Below are 25,422 nucleotides of genomic sequence, written 5' to 3'. Positions count from 1 at the left end.
GTTCAGAGTTTTCATCTAGGAATTATTATTGACCTCGTGACCTAGATATTACTGTTACTATATTACTACTGACCTATTGTGTGTGTGCGTGCGTGTGTGTGTGTGACACCCAGTGTTTTATAATTAATACAAAACATTTAAAAATCCAGTTTTCGGAGTCGAGCAGTCAGATGAACTTTTGTTAGAATCAATTGGAAATGGATTAGATTGGATTTAAGACACTTCAGATTTCTCTCTAATAAAATAAAAATATTCTGACTGAATTTCTCCAGATGTAGATGCTCAAAGACATCTTCCTTGTGCTTGATTGTTCATGAGGCAGTTATCAGTACAGCAACACAAATGCTCTTGTGTGCAGGAAGAAGCTCCTCAGACAGGAAGTGGAGAGCAGGACTTTGGGACAGCCTGCTGCTGCTGAGCTTCTAGAGCTCCTGCAGTCCAGATACTGGATCTCTGCTCAGCTGCACTCAACTCAACAGTGACGCAGCACCAGGCGGGTCCTCATTCACTGTCACTCTGTGCTTTTGACAAATAAAAGCGTTTAGTTTCCTTTGAATAAACCTGTTTCTCACATAGCCTACTACATGCCAGGGGCAGATTTTTTCATCCATGTTTGAAATTTTGTGTTATAAAAGTTATTTTAAACCTAAAGAAGACGATTTACTTGCAGATGACTTGCATATTCTTGACAAGCTTGAGTTTGATCCAGAATGGCTGGCCATCTCGACAGCGACAGACAACCTTCAGAAACCATCCCACAGTTTCTGGAACCCTACGCTGGACAACAGACTACACACAGCAGATACAAAACACATGACATTGATCACATTTGCTCATTTTATCATAACGTTCTCATGCCATGTTGACAAAATCGGCTTAAAGGAATAGTTCACTCAAAAGTGAACATTACCCCAAAATCAAGCCAGACTCAGGGTAAATGAATGTTTATAGGATAATGTAGATTTTTGGGTGAACTTTCCCTTTGGCTTGTTCATGACAGTGTAGGTAACACATCTACATGGCATGCACAATGCCATGACAAGGCAAAACAAAGGCAGGTTACTGTATTAATCTGAATCGAGGTCACAAAAGTCAATATTTTAGCTGAAAGACTTTTTATAAATGACTTCATCGTCACTTTTGTTCAATTTAAATATCCTTGTTAAATTATTAATTTAAAAAAGTATTAATTTAAAAAAGTTATTTTTCTTATAAAAAGGTAGGTTATTATTAGTGTTAAAATCACAGAAATTATGAAATTATTTACACTTATGTCACATTTTATTATTGCTTAAAGTACTAAACATTTTATGTATAACTGTCTGACAAATCAATCACGCAAAAGTATTGCTTACCTTATCATTACGAAAAGGAATACTCAAACCATCCTAAACATGCATCAGGTAGAAGTTCATTTCAGTTTGTCCTTTTAAATAACACTATGTTATGTGCATCGAAAACGTTTTAACAAAAAGTAATTTCCAGTCGACGAATCAAATCAACTAATGCATTCAAAAGATCCGACTCAAATGAATCATTCGCTTAAGAATCAGACATCGCTAACTTCCGGTCAGCTGACACTACGTCGTCGGTGTTTGCAAACAAAACTACTGTGTGTTCATGCCTGCTCCGTCCACTGACAGACAGCTCTCTCCACAGCGGTCATGGGGGAAAACGACGAAAGCGAGATAATCGAGCATCACGACGACGAGGAGATGGAGAAGAGACGGCCGCTGCGGACTCACGCGCAGTCGTTTCTGGAGAGCGTGGCGTCGTCGGTGAAGGAGGGACACAGCAGCACTCAGTCCTCACACCGCCTGCTCGCCTACAGTGATGCGCTCATCTCCATCATTGCCACTGTCATGGTGAGGAAAACTCACACTCAGCCTCTGGGACATCTTCTTTATAATAAACGTAAACTGTCGTCCACGTGACCGGGCGCATAATGACAATTCCTTGTTATTCCCTAGACTCACTTGTTTTTTGAGCTCCATTCAAAAGCTTTTCCTATGAAGTACATGTATGATTATGAATTTTAAGAACAGCCTGCTTTTTTGTTTACAGATTTTGCCCGTTGCACATACTAAAATTCAGGAAGATGAGGTAAACCTATCTTCATATCATCTTAAAGTGACAGTTCAACCTGAAAAAGAGAATTGAGTCATCATTTACACACTTTTATGTTGAGCAAAACCTTTGTGACTGTGTGAACACAGAACAGATGTGTTTTTGATCTTCAGTTGCATATGTATATGCAGTATGTGTTACTTGCAGAAAAGAAAGTCGTATGAATTTAAATCAGTGTTTCTCAACCGGGTGTTGGGGGGGAGGATCATTATTCTTTAATGGGCCAGCACACACCCACAAGATGACTTGTAAATTATTTTAAATAAACAGATAAGATATTAGCTAAAACCGATGGAAATCGATATTAACTGTAGCCTGAAATCTCATTAACTGCTATAATTTATTCACTTAGCATCTTTATTTTTTTAGGAACTTAATTTTTGTATGTTTATGCAGCTCTAGTAGTATAAAAGCACAAATATGTCAGATTTTTTCATTAGAATATACAAAAAGCACTCTTTTTGACTTGAAGAATTTGAAGAATGTTCAAATCCGAAGATATAAGCAGTTTTAAATAGTGACATAGATTGTGTCCATTGTTGTCAGACTAATGATGTCATACACCCTCGGTACTTTAATATGCGGTGTGACAGAAAGACTGAAATGTGTTTAGTATGATAAAACTGCATGTTATCAGCGAAACCAGAGGAATACTTTAGCTCATCAATGAACATCATTTCTCCAGGAATCCTTTAGGATGTATTCCACACGTTCATGGCGTCATCAAAATACTGCTTTGTTTGTTGTGAATACACGCTGTATCTGAATACAGTTAGCCTTAAACCATCTTGTGAAACGGTATTCATATCGCAATATTTATGACAAAGAAATAAAATTTCCCAATATCAAATTTTCCAGTATCGTGCAGCCCTATATCACAGGCTCACTGTAGTGATTCAGCAAAAACACGGTTTGAAAAGATTGAACAAACTTATTATATTAAATTTGTTTACTGTGCACAAAAAATAGTATTGCAGTTTTATTTAAATATATTCCACTTAGTTTTTGTAAGTACATTTGAAAGGTCCCATGAAGTACTAAAATGTGCTCTTTTTTTTTTTTTCTTCAATGTTTGACGTAATCTCACCTTGTTAATCTCAAGCGTTTCTTTTTTATTACAGCTCTGCCAGTGAGAGTGGTCAAGATTTGATTAGATATTGAAGTATGAGGTGATGTGAAAAAAAAAAAACGTTGATTGACTAACTGTGCGTTCACACCAAAGGTGGCGAAAGCATCAAAGTTTGCTCTGGCCGCCCTGGCGACACTTTCTGCCTTCACAGCTCCGGTGGCGAGAGCGTCAAAATTCACTAATTTGATCTTGTATTTAAAGGAGCTGGTGCAGCATATCAGCAAATCTGTTACATTCCCACATAAAACATGCTTTCTAGCGTGAAAATGTTGCAAGCTTTTTCTCAGATTTATTTAACAATGCAAGATTAAGTTGTTGCGTGTAGTATGGCTTTGCTCCACTTATCCAATATGTGTCCTTCTCTCTGAAATATTCTGAAATTGTTATAGTTAGCATGAGATTCCCACTTTATTTTAAAGGAAAAAAAAAAATTATATATATATATATATATATATATATATATATATATATATATATATATATATATATATATATATATATATATATATGTATATATATATATATATATATATATATATATATATATATATACATATACATATATATATATATATATATATACATATATATATATGTATATGTATATACCATTAATGCACATCAGAAACTCGCCAGTAACTTTTTATGGTTTGTCTCAGTAGAAACATGGTAAATAATTGGAAATACAGCAACCGCATTAATCAATGTTTATATCAGTTCTATATCTTCTAAATGCAAATGTTGGCATTGTTTTGAAACACACTAGCTAATAGATATCCTTAAAACTAACAGACTGAAACTAACATCTAAAATCTTTAATTTTAATTTCACGGGACCTTTAAAAGTAAGCAGTTTTGCATTAGTATCAGAGACAGCCGGCATCATTGAGGTTGAGAAGTGCAGATGTAGAATGACTCATAGGTAGATAAATATATTTTTTAAGCGTGAGTGGATGACTGTTTATCTCCTGTATTCAGGAACTGAAACAGAGTATTCAGGCTTTGCTCACCACTAAGATTGCCGTCTACTTGATGACATTTTTGATAGTCACTGTTGCCTGGGCTGCTCATATCCGGTGAGAGCACTCAATCTCTACAGTGTCAAATATTACCTTTATTTAACTACTCCTTTGGTTTATTTGCACAGAGATTTCATTTAAACATTTGCCTTTAGGTTGTTTCAAGTCATCGAGCGCATCGATGACACTCTTGCACTGCTTAACTTGGTGAGAGCACCAACAAAACATATCTATTCATCTTGACAGTCAGAATAATAAAAGTGTATAACGACTTGAACATTTTTCTTTCAGGCATGTATGATGCTTATAACCTTTCTCCCATACACAGTGAGTAATAATCCTATCACGCATGCTTTGGAAGATTACTTGTTCTTTTTAATATATCAATATTCAAGAAGAATCCTAAGCTTTCAGCTGTTTGTGATTTACTTTCTATGTTTTATTCGTTGTCATCTCATAGTTCTCTCTGATGGCCACATTTCCGAACAATATTCTTGGGATCTTGCTGTTCTGTGCTTGTGTGATGGTGATTGGTTTAATCCAGGTGAGATCATTTGCATTGTCAGAGTTTTGAGTCGATGCCCTTTCCGTGATCTGGAACACTGTAACGATTTTCTCTGTGTCCTCAGGCCTTGATTGTCTTGTATGGATTCAGCCATCCTTTCCTCCTCAACGACCAGATCCAGATGTCTGACAATCAGGCCTATTACAAGCAGCACATCCTCAAAGTCATCATGAGGGTCCCTATCATGTGCCTCTTTTCCAGCATCTTTTCATTCATCTTCTTCCAGCTGGTTGGTGAATTTACTTATTTACACAAAATGCATATTATAGTTCATATTCATACAGTATATACATATATAGACTGACTGGCCAAAAAAAGTTGCTGGTTGTATTTGATTGGAAATATGAGGCGACATGAAAAAAACGTTGATCTATTTAGGCGGAAGAGACAAACTAAAAGCGTTACATGTTTATATCGGTTTTATGTCTTCTAAACGTGAAGTTTGTCATTGTTTTGTACCACACTAGCTTATAAATATCTTTGAAGACTAACATACTGATACTAACATCTAAAACAATATTTAAATGTGACTGGAACTTTAAGTTGACAAATATTTAAAAGGATAGTTCACCCAAAAATGGATTTTCTAGTTCAGAAACTACTGAGTTTCTGTATTCTGTTGAACAAAAAAAAAAAGATATTTAAAAAATTACTGACACCCATTGGATTCTATTGTATTTGTTTTCTATTATAGAAGTCATTAGCCGCATTTCCACTGTCGGGTCAGTGCGAGCTAGGACTTTACATAGGCCGGACCATGCCAATAGCCCAGAAGTATGAGCAGTGAGGCCGAAATCATGTCGCGAATCCACTGTCTGGCTAGTAGCTCGCAGCGCGTCATGCAAACCCCGCCCCCAGAACGTCTCTCGAATCAAACGTCACACAACCCCACCCAGTTCAGCGGGAATCAGGCAGACAGATAAAGAACACCATCGCATCATCACAAAACGATTAAAATGAAGACAACCAAAACAAACAAATGACACGTTACTCTACAGCATTACATTATATCTATATGCACAGGCCTATGTATTTTCATTCATTATATTTGTTGACTCGCTGACAGACTATTGGCATTGTACATCAAGTGTTTCGAGTATTTATTTCATGTGATTTTATTATTTCCCATATTTGTAATTCTTTAAATGATTTCAATAGGGCTTAGGCTATTTTATCTAGATATGACACTATTGTGTTGAGCCTACAAAACTGGACACTTAATTAAAATTTTATGTCTTTCTGTTGTATCTCCAAAATAAAGAAAGAAAGAAACCCAGCCTTTCACCCGGTCTCTCGTACACATACATCTAATTGTGCATGTTTCATGCAGAAACACGCCTTTTAAACTTGACAAAACTCTGGACAACTGAAAGTTACTGGAGACTGTCTTTAATATAGTGTAAAGATTATTGTGCGTTATTAAAACATCAAGGAGAATGCAGCAAAGAAATACCACTTTAAAATAAAGCTACATTTTTATTTATGCTACACCCTTGCTCTTAAAAGGGAAACATAAGGGCAATCATAAGCAAAAAGACCCCTAGCCTATAAGGGGTTTTATGAAATAGCCTTAAACCTTAAATCTTAAACTGACCAGCTCTTTCTTTTTCTTTCCCTTATTTATGTATTTATTGGCACATGTACTCGTGTGCGATCGGAAAACTAGTGTTATGGCAGCATGCCATCTTTACCAGACTTGGGCAAACTCCGCCTCTGCATTCACTCCGCCACAAAGCTCCAGCTGGCCCTCTTTGGCCCAAGGTATTTCTGCAGGCCGAAAAAGATGTCGGGCTGCTTTTGCCCGATCAGGCCCTGGAAATAACTGGAAACGCGACCCTAGCTCGCCCTGGCACGCTCTCTTTAGGCTCGATAGTGGAAACGTGGATAATGGGTACCAGCAACCAGCATTCTTCAGAATATCTTCTTTTGTAATCTACTGAAGAAAAAACTTTCAACGAAAATGTTTAAAACCACATGAGGGAGAACAAATGATCCATTTTCATTTTGGGGTGAACTATCCCTTTAAATCTGTAAATGGATCTTTATTGCACTATTATGTTCGTCTTAAAATATATTTTAATGAATTTGATTGGAGCAATGCATGCTAATACTTAAAGAAGCATTGCTTATTATCTGCAGTGTCTATGCAGCTGCACAGAAAAACGCATACTCAAAAATATACATTTACAATATACAAAAAACATTATCTAAAAAATAAAAAGAAACTCTTAATTGTGTAAAAATGTTACACAACTGATTTGTCCCAAGTATGATAAGTGGAACTCCACATTACCTATAATTAGGGCCAGACAGAATCTGTGGACATTTTTTGCTATTTCTGCGCAGAATTTTGTAAAAATATCTGGATTTATGTGGAATGATTTTAAGAATATCTTCACATTTATTCATTCATTTTCTTTTCGGCTTAGTCCCTTTATTAATCTGGGGTCGCCACAGCGGAATAAACTGCCAACTTATCCAGCATATGTTTTATGCAGCGGATGCCCTTCCAGCTGCAACCCATCTCTATGAAACATCCATTCACACTCACACACTACGGACAATTTAGCCTACCCGATTCACCTATAGTGCATGTCTTTGGAAAAGACAAATACTAAAAATACCAATACTAACATATATATATATATATATATATATATATATATATATATATATATATATATTATATATATATATATATATATATATATATATATATATATATTATATTATATTATATTATATATATTTTTTTTTTTTCATGGGACCTTTAATGATAGACATAGTACTTTATAATGCTTCAATCTGTTCGCTGTCTTTTAAACTCATTTAAATCAAGCATATTTGATGATTTTTATATTTTCAATTGTCAACAGTTGTTCTTTTTAGACTGTAATGTAATGATAAAGGTTTATTGTCCAGCCATTTTATCACTTTATTATACCATGATTATATACTGTTATAAGATATGAAAACTAATCATTGTATGTAGATATTGTATAGTAGCACCATAAGTGAACAACGGCATTATAAATTTGAAATGTTGTGAATTACATTTTACAGCTTCTTTATATGATTTTTATACTGTAGAATCAAGAGGCTTTGCAAGGATTTGCTTACTTCAATTCTAATAACAACTATATTTTGAGCAACTAATCAATCAATCAGTCAATAAACTTTTCTTTCTCTCTTTTTTAATATATTTTTCCCTGGTAGTCCTACGTCCTTTTGGCTATTGTCATATTCATGCCCTACATCTCTCAGTGTTTAAAATGGATCCGGAGTAAAGCCATTGGTGGTAAGAGCACATTGTTCCTACACTTCACTTTCTATTCTTATATTAGATAAATGTGAAATATGAGATTTATACAGATCTGAAAGCTGAATCAATAAAAATGTTAAATTAGGACAATATCTGGCCAAGACACAATTTTTGGAAAATCTGAATGTTCCAAAAAATGCTGTAATGGCAAATCATTTTCTTCGTCTTCACAGATATGTGAAGACTGAAATTGAATAAAGTCAGACAAAGTTTGTCTTTCAATTGCTTTAATTCTCTGGAGAATGATCAGTTTACACACAGACAGACTGTGAGCAAAAGGATCCCAAGGATGGGCTCACAGGCGTTTTTAAGGACAATGTTACGATGTTTTAGATAAGAATTTCTGCTAAGACTTTATTTTGCTGGCCCCTATTGCACATTTCTGTTGACTAAGAGGTGCATTGCAATTACATGCCGATTAACTCTTATTTGAGTATTAGTAGACTGTCTGCTTAATATGTGCTGACACTGCTCCTTCAACAGACATTTAACAGACTATAAGAAACTTTGCAAGTACATGTCAATTTACACCAACTCTAATCTTAGCCCAAACCCTAATAGTCTACTTATAATCTAATAAGAATTAGTTGGCATGAAGATGCAGTGTAACTTAAATTCAACAAAATGTGTTAAAGGGACCATCAAAATAAAGTGATACGGAATTTCTCTACAGCTCCTTAACACATGGCTGTAACAGCGCAATGATTATAATGCATTTGATCTTTACTTTAGCAAAACCTTAATCAACTTATAATATCAATATATAATTGTCAATCATCAATACAGGACCATCAATATTAAACATTTCCATCCCAATACTTAGCGATGCAAATTACTTATGGAAAATCAAGTTTTGATAGATTTACAGAATTCATTTTATTAATAATAAAGCAGCAAGACTTGAAGAGTTTCAGATGCAAAAGCCGCTAAACGCCACTTTCGCTAAAAATGCACTAATGAAATCGCTTCAAATATTTTTGCTTCAAATCATCTAAATCTAAATAAGTTGACCCATTCAGAAATAACAGTTTGTTTGCAAAAGCCGCCAAAATGTCCTGAGAACCAATCAGAAGGCTTGAATGGAATCATATGTTTTCAACATAACGGCGCAATGATACGCCGGCTTTTATGAGGAGACCGCTTTATTCAGCTTTCGATGTAGATTTTAAAAGATGGAGTATGATGAACAGGATGAGCCTGTCTGACTGTCAGTGAATGGCAAATGAAGACGTCCCTTACCTCAAAACTCTGCATTATAAGAAAAAGAAAACACACTGGACAGTCGGAAGTGTAGAACGCATTCAAAACATGTTTTGCACAGCGACGCTACTTTGGATCAGTCCGATTTACTATACATTAAATGGCAACTGCGTTTCAGGAAAGATAAAGTTAGGATGCCGTTCTTTTATCCCACATGGATGCTATGAGGATAAACAAGATAAAAAAAAGACCAGACCTTGAATATGGTGAGAATGAACGAATGACAGCTTCTAAAAGTATCTGAGAGACATCCCCTTTTTGCCCAGTAGGCCTACCTTGTGTTTATTTGCTAATTTAAGCTATTGTTAAAAGATAAATAGAAAGTATAAAACTATACATCATTTATATTACTTCATATTACAGTACCTATACGTCCAATAAGCTTTTTACATTAATGGACAATGCACATGCAGATTCTGATGTCTCCTGGTTTATCAGGGGTTACCACAGCAGAATGAACCATCACTTACTTGACCGAGTTTTTTGTTTTTTTAATTTTAGGTGGTTTGTGTACTGTGTTTTATGTTTGGTAAAATATTTTCTAATGGCATCTTCATTTTCAACTAATTACACTGTCTTGTTCCAATAGGTGGATTTAGAGGGTAAAAAGCAGAAGTGGATTTAGCTGGTTTAGACGCAAAAGAAAATCTACATTATTAAAAACCAAAGAATTGTCTAAAGTGACATTTTAGAAAAAAAGTTATTTTCTTTAGTAGCTAATAACCTTTTCATTATCTTTAAAATGAAACTGGGTTTTGGATCTGAATTCTACATTTGTAGAAGTTATTTTATCCATGCGGTTAAAGGTCAGTTTTACTTACAATAGAAATAACAAATGTCATATTTTATACAATACAGGATGGTACAGAATTTAAAAGGGCAGCATTTCTTTCATTTAAAATATATTTACAGATTTGTAACACTGTATTTCATGTCATTTTAAATAAATCATTGCTGATTAGAAGCTTTATAAACAATCATATAGATGCCAATCTTATGAATGGTGGTTGTTCTCACAGAATAATGACTCTTATTGTAAAAGACTGAAAGAACTTATTCTGTGAAAACAACCTTCAGTATGACTGTAGATGATAATGTAGATGTACATTCTTCTCATTACATGCCTACTTGCCACAAAAATAAACAATTAGACACAAAACATTGATCTAAGCTGTAATTATGAACACTCTTTAATTAAATGTAAAGCGGACAGAAACAAAAAAACAGATATATGATGCCAAACAGTACTCAGATGAGTCTGCGTGATCAGTTCCAGCGATTGTTTAGGGAACACACTTTGAAATGTTGTGATTGACCAATCAGAATCAGTTATTCTGGAGAGCTGTGGGATAATCAGCATTATTCACTATCATTTTGAATTCAGGTCAGACGGACGACAGTCCCGATTCAATGCCCTTCTACACTTACCACCCCAGTGAGCCGCTGAGTAAAGAGCGAGTAGAGGCGTTCAGTGATGGAGTGTACGCTATCGTAGCCACGCTGCTCATCTTAGACATTTGGTTTGTCTTCTTGATCATTTGCCAAAAGTTCTTTTAAACATGACAAGCAGATTAGTAATAAACGTCTTCCTCCACAGTGAAGGCAATGTGCCTGATCCGTCAGTGGTGAAGAAGAAGTTTGACAACAGCCTCATCGCTGCTCTTCAAGAGTACGGTCCTGAGTATCTGGCCTACTTTGGCTCCTTCGTCACCGTGGGGCTGCTTTGGTTTGTTCATCACTCTCTCTTCCTCCACGTGACCAAGGCCACTCGTCTCATGGGCCTCTTCAACACGTTCTCCCTGGCCTTTGTAGGTGGCCTGCCTCTCGCCTACCAGCTCACACACGAGTCTCCCAGAGGCTCCCGAAACGAGCTGGAGGCCGTGCAGATCAGCTGCGTCATCATTTTTTTCGCCAGTCTCTTCCAGTTAGCAATATGGGTGACGGCACTTTTTACGGAGCGCGAGACGTTGCACCCGTACGTGCGATACGGAGGTCGAGAGCACGCCTTTATGCTGGCCAAGCTATCGCTGTATCCCTGTGTAGCACTCGGGACCTTCTTCATCACCTGCATCCTGAGCCGCTTCAGCGCGCCGATCTTTCACATGATGGAAATCTGCATACCGTTTGCTTTTCTTTTACTGAGGCTGCTGGTGCGTGTGGCGCTGGCGCTGCTCAGATGGCTCTTCTGCTCTGCCAGGAACGATTTAGAACGTATTCCAGTTGAAGAAGAGGAATCACGGTTGCCCATTAATGATATTGTGACTTAGCAGTGAATGGAGAAGAAGAAAACACCTCAACGTTTAATCTAAGATCAAGGTCAAGCTAGCTTTCTAGCGCAGTTATTTATGATTAATGCTGCAACTGACAGCTTCTTGCTGTATAAACCATCCATATCAGTCAAATCTCTCTGTGGATGTCTTTGACTGAATGATGTCCCAATTCAGAGGCTGCACACTTTTAAGGATGCTGACTTATAAAGGATTAACCAAAGACTAGATTTATCGAGATGGTTCAGTTTTATTACTTTGAAAGGGAGAAACTGAAATGTGCAGTATGGTGAAAAAAAATCCCACCTTCAGAGTAACACAGCCAATCACCAGCTGCTAAATCTGTCACTTCAGCTGCTGTTAGAAGCTCTGAAACACGCACTTAAATGTTCACGCAAAAAAATGTAGTTTTCTCGACATTTACACATATTCGAGTGGTTCTAAACTTAGAAAAAAAATCCATAGTAGGAATATAAAAATGTAAAAGTAAATACTGAGGATGTTACCAGCTGTTTCAGTCCAAAAACATGAATTAAATTTCCATGCGTATACTGGAACATCGCTTAGACGTTTTGTGAATATTGCAGTGTTTCCATCCTTTGAGTCAAAGAAAACTAAAATCATTACCTCATGATAAACAGAGGCCAAATATATATATATATATATATATATATATACATATACATATATACACACACACACTTACAGTTGAAGTCAGAATTATTAGCCCGCCGTTGATTTATTTTTCTTTTTTAAATATTTCCCAAATGATGTTTAACAGAGCAAGCACATTTTCACAGTATGTCTGATAATATTTGTTCTTCTGGAGAAAGTCTTATTTGTTTTATTGAGGCTATAAAAAAAGTTTAACATTTTTTTAAAAACATTAAGGTCAATATTATTAGCACCTTTAAGCTATATTTGTTGGATAGTCTACAAAACAAACCATTGTTATACAATAACTTGCCTAATTACCCTAACCTGCCTAATTAACCTAGTTAAGCCTTTAAATGTCACTTTAAGCTGTATAGAAGTGTCTTGAAAAATATCTAGTCAAATATTATTTACTGTCATCATGGCAAAGATAAAATAAATCAGTTATTAGAAATGAGTTATAAGTTTAAGATTAGAGAGAAGTTATAAGTTAAAACTGTTATGTTTATGAATGTATTGGAATAAGTCTGAAACAGGAATGGGGGGGGTGTGGGAAGAATAAATAAACTGGAGGGTTAATAATTCAGGAGGGGGGCTAATAATTATGACTTCAACTGTATGTATGTATGTATGTATGTGTGTGTGTGTGTGTGTGTATATATATATATATACAGTATATGTATGTGTTTGTGTGTGCATATATATATATATATATATATATATATATATGTATGTATGTATGTATGTATGTGTTTATGTGTGTATGTATGTATATGTATATATATATTTATATAATATGCACATCTTGGCATTTCCATCAGGCATTTTTTGTGCGATAATCCAAAATGCACATAAAATAGCTGAATGGAAACAGCTAATGCTACAGAAGAAATAAACTGAAACAGGTTTGGAACAAGTAAAAGACGAATAAATGACGAGAGAACTGACATTTTTGGGTGAACTACTCTTTTAAGACACCCTTTTGTACATGCAAATTTGCTGGACCAACCAGAAATGTATGCTTTAAGAGGCAGTTCATGTGAGCTTATATTGCCAATATATATATATATATATATATATATATATATATATATATATATATATATATATATATATATATATATATATACATATATATATATATATACAGCCTATATAAATTGTATGCCTGATTTTGTTACCGATTTGGTTAGGGCTACAAATCTGCACAGTTAATTGTGCAGATTTGTAATTAAACACATCTGATCACAAACTAACTTAGTCCTTCAGGCCTGTTTGAAAACTTCAGGTAAGTGTGGTGAAGCAGGGTTGAAACCAAACGTGCAGGGCTGCGGTTCTCTAGGAACTGAGTTTGATACTCTTCTATCAAGGCCACATTTGAAAGAGTTTCATAATATTTTAGATTTCATCATCACTTTTGACACATTTCATCTTGAATTGCAGTCTTTGAAGGGTGCAGCCTCTGAATTGGGACACACTGATTGGTTTCACTTTTTAAAGCGGTGGTCCATGGACTGTGGAAGAGGGGTTTTTTCTTACATGCACTAAAAGGTTTATTTATATATTTTTATTTGATCCTCTTAAGTCCTGTTAAAACAAAGGAAGATAACTATAACAATTAAAATACATTTCTAAAAAGAGTTTTAAAATGTAGCCAATTTATCTCCAGCAGAAACATTCACAGCCAATCAGAATCCGTCCTGCTTTATTAAGCACATTTAAAGCGGCACACCACCAACTGACAGTGTGCCTATAATAAACAGAATGTTATCATGAGTCAATGTGGATGCTAATGTAGTTCGAGTTATCTTACTGTGAATGGGGCCTTTACAGTTTTCATTAGCATCGTCTTTACGTGTTTATGTTGATAATTAATAAGAACTACATGGAGATTTTACAGTTTTTCAGTATTACTGTTATTTTGGTGCATTAATCTGATTTGTGTTTAACCTCATGTAATGACAACATGATCACAGCCTACTTTTCTGTCTTGAACTCTTTTTCTGTTGGAGCTGTGACAAATGCTTTGTAGAGTGCCGCTTGTGTAATGTTTTGTAGAAATCATTTAATGCAACAATGAAACTGTGGATACACCTTAGACACTTTAACATCATCTTGATGGAGCATGTGAAGGAAATCAAGATGCATAAGCCATTATCAGAGCTGTTTTTCTATATTGTTGTTGTTTGTTAGTATTTAATCTGTGATATGACTAAACTGACTCAAACATTGTATGTATATGATTGCACTTCAACATTTTTAAGTTGTCAAATGTCAAGTTCTGTTTGTCAGATGAGATGGTACTGATTTAAAACAAACACTCAATTTTGGAAATAAACTGATTGAAATCATAAGTCAAAAGTGAAGTTTATTCACCAAATAGCATTGCAATAATAGTAATTCTCTTTTTTTTTCCTCAGTATTGCCCATTATTTGTCACTGAAAACTTAATATTAAGTTTTTATTTAAATTGAACATCAGACATAGACATAAATAAATGTTCCCATATTAAAAAACAAATCATGATGACCCATGTAATTAAACCCCATTATCTGCCACGCTACAATATAATATATTGGGCAATGTTATAAATTAAATCATCCAAACCTAAATTACTAATAATAAACATTTCTGACATCCACAAAACAGGCTATTAGCTTTTTGGTCTGACAGGATTCAGATGACTACAAACACAACATTCTACACACAGCAGATGTGAAGAAAAGAAAAGATGTAAACCTGTTGCGAACGGGAATGAATCAAGTCATATTTCAGTTTCAACTGGTCCCAAACTTAAACGGTTATTGCAAATTGACTTGCTGGAGCTTAATTCAAAATAGAAATAAGATGATAATGTGTGCTGATAACCAGGACTAAAGGTTATTCCTCCTCATATAAGTGCTGATACAGTCTTTAAAATCTTCTGTTTTGTAAGGTCTTGGAATTAAATGCGGTGTGATGTTGCTGTTTTTTTCACAGCAAGATTGACAGTACTTTGGTACACGTTTGTTTGGTAAATATTGAGAAAGATCCAAATTGACATGAAAATTCATGTTTGAAAAGCAGCTAAAATCAAGATCACAGAAAGAACATTTTAAAAATGAAAGCAAAAGCATATAAACAGCCTACTGTTCAAATCCTTCTCAAATATAGTTTCTCTCTTCAAAGCACCAGTGTTGATTTATTAATATGAAATCACGAAAATTAATGGAGAGCTGAATCTTTCAACAGTGCAACTAAAACCAATGGTCAGAAAGGGGAACACAGCAAATCACCCCAACCCCTAAAAACTATCATCTCAAGTATTTGTTCACCCAGAGAGGGGTTTAGTCATGCCGGATTTAAGAAAATAAGACATGTCTAGGTCTTTTTTGCATATTTCATAACACCCTATAATATAGAATTTAAGCCTTATTTATATATTACTTCAATAACTGTATAATCTCCATATATATGATCTAGTATATCTTATCTATGTACAATAACACACGTGATGATATGTACAGATGGAAATGAGTTATTCTAGCGCTCACGCAAACACACTCAGTAATGTGGAAGGGAAAGAGTGCATGGCTATTTCAGGCAGTAACAGTAGGACTTACAGACATGCTTCTGTTTAGCTCTGCTATGCTTGGAGTAGGACACACATAGAAGTTCAAGAGATAGTTCAACCTAAAATGAAAGTCAGCATTTACTCATCTTCCAGTTGTTTCAAACCGGACTGATTTTCTTTCTTCTGTTGAACACAAAAGAAGATAATCTGAAGCATGTTGGGAAAAATGCTTTTTTCTACTATGCATGTCAGTGGCTGCTGGTTTCCAACATTCTTCAGAATATCTTATTTTGTGTTCAACAGAAGAAAGAACCACTCGAGGGTAAGTAAATGAGGAAATGTTCATTTTTGGCTGAACTATCCCTTTAAGACGAGACACATCAGGCAAAAATAGTTCATCCATTTCCAACTTTAAGAAGTTGGGCTTTTTGGGTTTGTATAAAGTGATTGTTAAGTGTAATAGTGAGAAACATAAATACAATATACACTTTCCAGTGCTTCTTCTTTCATGGCATTTTCTGGATTTGTGTCTTCAGATTTCAATTATACTTTATAAATTTAAAGTATCTTCTCTAAAAATTTGGAGATATAAATTGTTGTAGACATAAATCTCCACTTCAGCAACACCTCCAGTATATACACCAAACTTGACAATTTTATGTGAGTTTTTTTCTGCAGCATCTTTAGAATTATGTAGTGAGTAAATATGAACCTGACTTCAACTATTGTTCAGATTTGAACAGAAATGTATGCAAATTAGTGCATATTTAATTAAATAATCCATCATTTGCATATTTAAATGTAGCATTAAAATACGAAATTATTAAAATAATAAAAATGTAATGTAAAAAATGCTGATACTGCAAAAATGCTTTTCCTACATGATGGTTTGTCTTTTTCCTAATCCAAATATTAAAAATCTCTTAAATCAAGAAGCATTTTCTAAGAGTTTTTCCTTAAAACAAGCTGAATAATCTGCTAGAGGAGTATTTAAAATAATCTTGTTATCAGTTTGAAATATTATTGGACTGGACCCACTGGCAGATTCTTTTATTTAAGGAAAAACTTCATTTTGATTCATTATTTCTGAAAACAAAACAATTTTTGTATTAGTCTAGAACAGGGGTGCTCAAACCTTTTCTTAGCGAATATATACTAAACCCAATATTTCCCACCAAACCGCCATGGGTAATTTCCTAATTTATCAACAAATATTTCAAAATAACTAGAAAACGTTGCTTTAAATCATATTAACAAATGCAGTATCATTTTAACATTTTATAATGAACTTATCACAGTAAAAACATAAACAATCCCATTTATAACACCATGGAGTTCAATGCTGAAAACACAAGTCGACCTGCTCCTGCCTTTGCCTTGATTTGCTTGCTCGCGTTTTGTCAAGTGACAGTTATTACATTTTAAAAGTCTGAGTCTTTTACAACATTTAACTGAAACACGTCATTTCAGTACGTTTTTTTCTGTAGCTCAGCATAAAGAAACAAAGGGCTACGTTAAAATTAAAATAACATAATCTCTGTCACAACCACTCGCCACAACCACTCTCCCAACATTCTCTCTCTCTTTTCAAATGGGATGGTGGGCCAAATCAAAGGTTAGCATGTGCTAACTTTGGCTCGCAGGCCCTACTTTGGGCATCATTGGTCTAGAAAATGCTTCTTGATTTAAGAATGTTTCTATATTTGGGCTAGAAACAAGACAAACTCAAAGTAAGAAAAGCATTTTTGCATCATGTAATTAATCAACTGGAGAATTATGTTGATCATTAGTTTTTACTACCAATAGTTTTAGTAATAACTTGAATATTTCTTACCAAATTCACCTGCAGTGTCTTGCCTTAAACATTTAAATGTCACCCATGACAATTACAGCATCTTAAAAACCTGAAGCTGCCACCATAAGCCAGAATCACCATCAAAATCCATGATGTCAGTCTGCTGTAGTGTTATACTTTAACTTACCACGGGATTGGATGTTTGTTTTAAATGTTTGTTGATGTGTTTTTAATCTGAAACAGTGGCTCTGAACGCGTCGCCCTCTTGTGGTCGTTTTCCCTCCAGTGTTTGTTATGCTTCTGTTAGGTTGAATGTGCGGGTTTGGTTTGCGCTGGACGTCACTCTCTTGTCCATGAGCTGCTGCGGAGGGTTAGGAGTGTGTGATCACAGTCATAGGCGAATGCTAACAGAGTTCAACAGCACTTGAGCTGTTTTCATGTCATTGGGCTTCCTCTACAGCAGGTGGCAGCAGGCCCTTTTCTCGCAAGTGGTAGCGCAGTGTGTTGAAGATGCCGAGCTGCTGCTCTGGTTGCAGGACGAGTAACTGCTGTAAGACCTTACTGGGGTTCGGCCCCCTGAAGGACAAAATAAATAAATTAATGATAAATAATCAAGTATGCTTTAGGATGTAGGATGGCCAAACATGGAAGTGCGGATAAAATGTAGAACAATTATTATTTTTGCAACATATCAGAAGTAAAAATGCCCAAAAAACCTTATGAGCTTTTTAAAAATATATTATGAATATTTCATCATCTCACATCGCAATTAAAACCTTAAAATAATTGAACATCATAAAAACAGGATACAATTAATGTCAAATAACATTTCCATATGTAAAAATATATTAAAGCATTTTTTCTTTCAGAAAATGAGAATTGCTCAAAATAACTAATGTTTTAATTGTTGTGATTGACAAATAAAGAGTTATTACACTAAATGCTGCTTTCTGAAGGTAAAACATTGCTATTGTGTTGCCTAAAAATGAATATTAAAATATCTGTTTGCATTTTTAAATTGTTTGTATTTCTTCAGTTAAAGAGGGTTATACAATCGTAATAGTTTGACTTATCAAAATAAGCATGCATCATGTTATTTATGAAATTACAGCTGACTGACAAGTTTAAACATGTTTTAGTTTAAGGTTAAAGCCCAATGTCATTTTTGGGCCACGTGTCTAACATATTGTAATTTAAAGGGTCATGAAACCCCCCCTCTTTCAGTTCAAGTCTACCTCAGTATTTAAAAAAAAAAGCTCAGAGATGGGCATAGAGCACTGTGAGCAGAGGGAGGAGTGGGCATGCGGCAGAGCAGGGGAAAAAATTACTAAATTAAAATGCAAAGAAATAAACATGAAATAATTGAACGCCCTGCTACATACACAAGATATTATTCATAATTTCATGTAATATATAGGCTACACATAACCACAATTTGTTCAATCATCATAAAGATAATTGTGTTTAAATGCCGGTTTTAAGAAACTTCTTAAGAGACTCACCTTTTTAGCATAGCTTTTAACCTAGGATGATCATTTTGTTAACTTTCTTATTCTATCTCATGGTTCATATTCTTATTGTTTTATTGCACCTTTTTTATTGTTGTGCTGTTTCTGCTATTGTTGGTATTTTGCCTTGTATTGGTAGTATTTTGCCTTGCAGCACTTTGTGTCTAAGAAAACAAATAAAATGTATTATTATAATTATAATTATTATTATTATTATAAACATTATGAATGAGGAGGACTTCTCTCCTCCTGAATCCCCAGGTCTAAATGTAGACACAGTGGATAGTAGTGCAGCAGGTCTCTTTCCCTGTCTATTCCAACCATTCACCCTGCCGGTAATCTGGAGGATTTTAAACATAGTTGAACACAGCAGCATGGATAGAGGTGATGTGTCTGAATGGTAACGAACTCCACTGATAAAAGACAAAGTTCGCCATTCTCCAATTCTCATACAGCTCTCTTGACAAATATGCTTGCTGCACACAAACAGCTTGGCTGTATCGATAGCCCGGACAGCATCGCTGGGAAAGCTATGCAACAAATCTCGTGGATCACGGTAACAAACACATAAGACCCTTCATTAATGGCTAAATACTGCGTGCTGTGCGCGGCTGCGGTCTCACAGCTTAGAAGGTCTCTCATCGGAAACACATGCTGTCAAGAATAATTAGGAAGCATGGTTTTCTCACAGGATAAGAAATCTCAGTTATGAATAATAATGCGAAACCGACGCATCATCACTCCACTAGCAAATGCGCACTACATCACTGATTTTGATTCCGCCTCAAAAATGATTTTAAACACGGAAGATGAAATTAGCTGACACAAGGTTTATCCACAATTTAAGCTAAGAGGTGCTAACGTTGTCTTAGTTCAACACACACAAATCTGTTCAAATCTTTAAATAAGTACTCGAGGACTGCTGGAACCTTTAAATAGATTTTAATTCAACTATTCAAATTAAGATGTATAAACCAGCAGAAAAGAAACTGCTACAGGTCTGGAACCAGTTAAGTTTTGTGTGTTTGTGTGTGTGAGTGTGTGTGTGTGTGTGTGTTTGTACTACCCTTGTAATGACGAGCAGATCCATATATTAAATGTATTTGGCGGCTGATGTTAAGTGTGACCTGATTTCCTCACCTGATAAAACTTGTTATGTAAACATGAACGAATGTCGCCATCAGATACTGACAGTCAAAACGATCCATTATTCCACCGTGACCAGGAATGGTGTCTGCAAAGTCCTACAAAATAAAATAATCAAATCACAAGCTCACAGTGTAACTGTCCCTCCACGCAGGTAAAGTCTGCATGAAGCTGATACACAATTCTTCTGAATGGGAACTAACTTTGATCTTGAAAGCTCGTTTGAAGCCGCTGGCAAAGAATCCACCAAATGGCCCGATCAGAGAGGCGAATGAAGAGAGCGCAATACTGTGGATCTGAAACGGGTAAAGGTTCACCGTTTTCTGCAGACAGAAGAAAGGCGCAGACATCATTAGCAGCCAGTATAACATAAAGAAGCATCACTGTTTGAAAATTAGGATCAACCCCTGACAGCAAAACAGCACCAAATGTTGAGTCCCTCACATCTCATTAAACAGCCAAGACTAATTTATTGTAATTATTAGTATATTTGATTGATTTTCACGGTTTGTTCTCAAAGAGTTTATTTATTCATCTGCCTATTTTTAAACTATTACCATATCAGGATATTAATATAACATTTTACACCTGACCTTTATATACACATTTAATCAAGCATTGTTTTAAAAATATAAAGTTAAAATTCAATAATTAATCCAAAACTAATTCTACAGATTTTATTCTGTTCATTGCTATGGTTAACACATCAATAGCTCACTTTCAGGACAGAATAATGGAAAGAAAATTTTGTGCATTCACATATTATCTACTTTACACCAAGGGATTTTCTCTGTCACAAGCTGATTGCTGAAGCTGAAACGGCGATGCTGAACTACAAGACCAAACCATTTTCAATTCAATTCAAGATTATTTGTATATAGCACTTCTCTTAATAATTATTGTTTCAAAGCAGCTTTACAAAACATTATTGCATTACAATCAAAATCTGAAAAGCGAAGGTTATTAGTTACTATAACATTCTTGGTAACAATAAATTGAATTAACTACTAAGTTCGAATAAGTATATAGGTGATGTCTATGTGTAGATGTTCAATGAAGTGTATTTTCCTTTTCAATAGGAGACCTTCATCATAAGAGAGGTCACAAGCTGCTAGACACATCTGCTTAGTTGTGCCTTTACTGAATGAGCAATGTGCTACGTCCAACAGATCACACTATTATGTAGGTATGTCCCGAACAGGTTTTCTTGCCCTCGAGTCCAAATCAGTCATTTGATTTTGAGTATCTACCGATACCGAAACTCGATCCGATACTTCTATAATACATAAAAAAAGAATTAAAAAAGCGAAGAAACAGATTCATGATGTTCCTTATTTTTATTTAATTCACTCCGAGCACTTCTGTGAGGTAGCTTGAACAATCAAGAACATAATCAAATAACATCAATTCTTCACGTTTGAACTTTAGTGCAACAGTAAATATTAAAAATCTGATATAAAAACAAATAACTTATTAACTAAAATACCCAGCAGGCAATCCCAAGTTTACATATCTCACAGTTTGCTATGGCAATGTTGTCATCAACTTTAGAATACCTCCAGTCCGCAGATATACTCGCACTTTCTGCTTCAAGCTGCTTCTGATTTTTTTAGCTGCGCCATTAAGAAATTGGGTTGAACACTCTAGAACCCTGATATATATTCGAGTCCTGATCAGGAGGTAATGTCCGATTTCGATCGAGTCTGAAACCGCTTGATCAGGCCCGATTTCCGATCACGTGATCGGATCTGGACATCCCTACTATTATGTCTTTTCCTTTTCACTCTTTTATAACCTGTTTAACACATTTGAATCCGTTTTTATCTGTTTTAATCATTTTTAATTCTTGTTTCTTTAATTCTTGTCTGAGTAAAGCACTTTGGATTACCTCTGTGTATGAAATGTATATGTAAATAAAATTGCCTTACCTGGACAAAAAACAAAAACATTTAGCTTTTTTACACTTGAGAAATTGGCTTAAAAGTATAATGCCTAGTACCATAATAGATACTTCTATATCTATTTCATTTTGTCATGTTGTCACATTTAAGATTATCAATAAATCATGACCCCCCTCGCAAAGAACCCCTCAGTTCCACTATTACCATTTGTCTGATGCACATTCCTCCCAGTTATTACACATGAATCAGAGCTTTATCAGTCTATGAGCTGTTGAAGTTTTACCGTGTCCAGTACTTACCCATCTTAGTGCATTCTGCACCACTGCGGGAAGTGTGTATTCCTGGATCATGAATAGATTTGAGGGCTCACACTCTACTGCAAAGCGGTTTGTCTCACTGTCATATTCCACAGGACAAACAAAGTACTGGTACTGAGAGAGCAGGTACGCAAACTGGAATAAAAGGAACACATCAAAGTTTGAGTTGACAGGTCATGAAGATAGTCAAGCGGTAAAATGACATTTAGGACAAACTTATTAAATCTTCTTGTATTAATAACTACTGGCAGGATTTACTAAAAGCAATGATAGGTGTGGCTGACATTACTGCATATGACTGAGAATTCAACCTGTTATCTGTCTCTGGCCTATTTTCATTTTAAGTTATCCAAACTTAAAGGTTTATAATTCATGAACGTTTCAAAACACAGACATAAAGCTGAGCTTTTTACAGGAGAAATCTGCAGATAAGCTTTAGAGTAAAAACATGTTAAAGATTAAAGGAAATATAAACTTAAGAAAGTCAAGTTTAAAATGTACTAAATGTTTTTACTTAAAATAGATATTTATTTTTACTTGTGTAGATGTTATGAAGGCGGCACAGTGGCTCAATGGTAAGCACTGTCGCCTCACAGTAAGGTCACTGGTTCGAGCCCCGGCTGGGTCTGTTGCTGTTTCTGTGTGGAGTTTGCATGTTCTCCCTGTGTTGGCTTGGGTTTCTTCTGGGTGCTCCGGTTTCCCCCACAGTCCAAAGACATGCACTATAGGTGAATTGAATAAACTAAACTGGCCGTAGTGTATGTGTGTGAATGCAAGTGTGTATAGGTGTTTCCCAGTACTGGGTTGCAGTCGGAAGGGCATCTGCTGTGTGAAACATATGCTGGATAATTTTGCGGTTCATTCGGCTGTGACGACCTCTGAAATAGAGACTAAGCCGAAGGAAAATGAATGAATGTATAAGATATTATGAAATCTAAAACTGCTATAAAATCAAAGCCGAAGTCTAACCAAATCTGAAGTTGATTTCACAAAAAAATTAGGTTCCCATCAATCAATGTCCTTTTTTTTTTATCAGTATTCTGTAATATTCTCTCGCAAATTGATAAATTTCGATCCCAATATCACTTCGATCACAAAACACAACCAATATGTAACTGTGAGTGTCAGACCTTACTGAAGTTACGTGACTTGAAAGGATAAAAAAATAATTAATAAATAAAAAATAAATGATTTAAAGTTTGTGGATATTAATGGTTAAATTAAGCAATGACCATGATGTTTATCAATTTACTGGTATTTGCAGCATTACTTAACATCCTACAAAATCCTACTTAACACTGCACTTGGTATATTGGATTGGTTTTTATGTAAATGAGCTGGTAGCATCAGTGTTTAAAATTTGATCATTCTCAACAGAAACATCCACCGAATTTTCCACTGCCAGCTGCCAGCTGAGCATTGTAATCTCACACAAATTTGCATAAATCTAGCATTTGATGTTGCCTAAAGATCTATATATGACTTACAAAAAAACTTAAGACCACTGTTGCAAAGAATCCCCCAATGAATCCTTCCCAGGTCTTCTTTGGGGAGAGCTACAAGAAAGTGAAGAGGTTTGAGAAATTTGTGGATTAACTGAATAATTGTGCATTAAATAATAAAAGAAAACAAATGTTTGTTATGAGATGAAACATCTATCATGTAACTTTCACAAATTCACCTTAATCAGTGGAGTTCTTCCAAAAAAGAAGCCAAACAGGTAAGCCATGATGTCATTGCAGATCACAATAGAGATGGGAACAATAAACCTTGGAGAACAAAAGACAGTTTTATTTTACAAACACGTATTGTAGCACAGAGAAAAACTGTGCAGTAATCAGTGATGAATTAATGAGAGAGTTCACTCAAAAATACACATTTTCTCTTTAAATACTTTCTTTAATTACATTTATTAGTTTGATCTTCGTAACAAATTCAGATATTTCAGATGAAATACAAGTCCTTGGTTACCCTCCATGTCAGCAAGGGTCATGAAACATCCAGAAAGGTACCCAAAATATCATCAGAACAGTCCATGTGTCATCAGTGGTTAATTCCTAATGTAATGAAGATACAAGAATACGTTCTAATAATTTCTACTCTTATGCAGCATTTTGATGGAAGCACTGTCACATTGCTGACATTTATTGCTGACATCAGTAAAAAAGGCAAGTCAAACTGTTGAAATCTTCAAACATGGACATTTTGTGGATTCTCATAGCTTTAAACTAAGGTTGAAGCACTGATGGCACATGGACAGTTTTGACAATGTTCTGGATACCCTGCATTTGAGGGTACGAGAGCTTTCAAATGTGATCTAAAATATCTTAACTTGTGTCCCGAAGATTTAAAAAATAAAAGGTCCTTAAAGAAATTACCAGAACTTACATTTTTGGGGGAAATGCCCCTTTAAGAAAAATGGGAGAAGAGTAAGTTGATATTAGCTTCTTTTTAAGTACTTTAATGAATTATTTTACAGAATGTACATTATGATTAGGTTAACTACAATGTGATTTTTTGATCTTCTTGAGCATCCAGGAATCACATTATTATCATGTGGAACATCAGGAAAGTGAGGAATGCAGATGTAGAAACTCAAGTAGGATAGAGGTGAAGCCTCGGACAGGTCTGTCAGGTCAGGTGGGCTTACCAGATCATTCCCTCAAACAGGTTCTGAATAACCAGATGTGACTGAGTCACCACAATCAACAAGGTCACATGGGTCCAAGCAAACTGGAATGGCAAGCACAAACACACACACACACACACATACACACACACAAAAGATGGGCACCCACACACACACACAAACACAGAGTGAACGACTGAAATGTTGTCTAGTCACTGAAACAATAATGTG

The 25,422-nt window shown here is 35.2% G+C and overlaps 2 protein-coding genes across 2 annotated transcripts in view; one reads left to right on the top strand and one right to left on the bottom strand.

The window, feature by feature from the left end:
• The first annotated feature begins 1,354 nt into the window (after window positions 1-1,354).
• On the top strand, window positions 1,355-13,392 carry tmem175 (transmembrane protein 175). Its single transcript, XM_056458282.1, has 10 exons — window positions 1,355-1,865; window positions 2,065-2,103; window positions 4,234-4,331; window positions 4,430-4,481; window positions 4,566-4,601; window positions 4,735-4,818; window positions 4,904-5,068; window positions 8,056-8,137; window positions 10,806-10,941; window positions 11,019-13,392. The coding sequence occupies exons 1-10, from the start codon at window positions 1,665-1,667 to the stop codon at window positions 11,686-11,688; spliced, it is 1,563 nt and encodes a 520-aa protein (XP_056314257.1). The 5' UTR covers window positions 1,355-1,664; the 3' UTR covers window positions 11,689-13,392.
• Window positions 13,393-14,690: 1,298 nt separating this feature from the next.
• cds1 (CDP-diacylglycerol synthase (phosphatidate cytidylyltransferase) 1) overlaps window positions 14,691-25,422 on the bottom strand; it is a 36,061-nt gene continuing 25,329 nt past the window's right edge. Inside the window, exons 7-13 of the mRNA XM_056458281.1 lie at window positions 25,213-25,295; window positions 24,244-24,331; window positions 24,050-24,118; window positions 22,545-22,697; window positions 20,548-20,667; window positions 20,339-20,442; window positions 14,691-18,266 (exon numbers count right to left, since the gene is read on the bottom strand). Coding sequence (XP_056314256.1) covers window positions 18,131-18,266; window positions 20,339-20,442; window positions 20,548-20,667; window positions 22,545-22,697; window positions 24,050-24,118; window positions 24,244-24,331; window positions 25,213-25,295 — 753 coding nt within the window. The 3' untranslated portion in view covers window positions 14,691-18,130. The remainder of the gene's footprint in view (window positions 18,267-20,338; window positions 20,443-20,547; window positions 20,668-22,544; window positions 22,698-24,049; window positions 24,119-24,243; window positions 24,332-25,212; window positions 25,296-25,422) is intronic.

Source organism: Danio aesculapii, chromosome 5, assembly GCF_903798145.1.
Source record: "Danio aesculapii chromosome 5, fDanAes4.1, whole genome shotgun sequence".
Taxonomy (NCBI): domain Eukaryota; kingdom Metazoa; phylum Chordata; class Actinopteri; order Cypriniformes; family Danionidae; genus Danio; species Danio aesculapii.
This window is presented reverse-complemented; position numbering and strand designations above follow the sequence as displayed.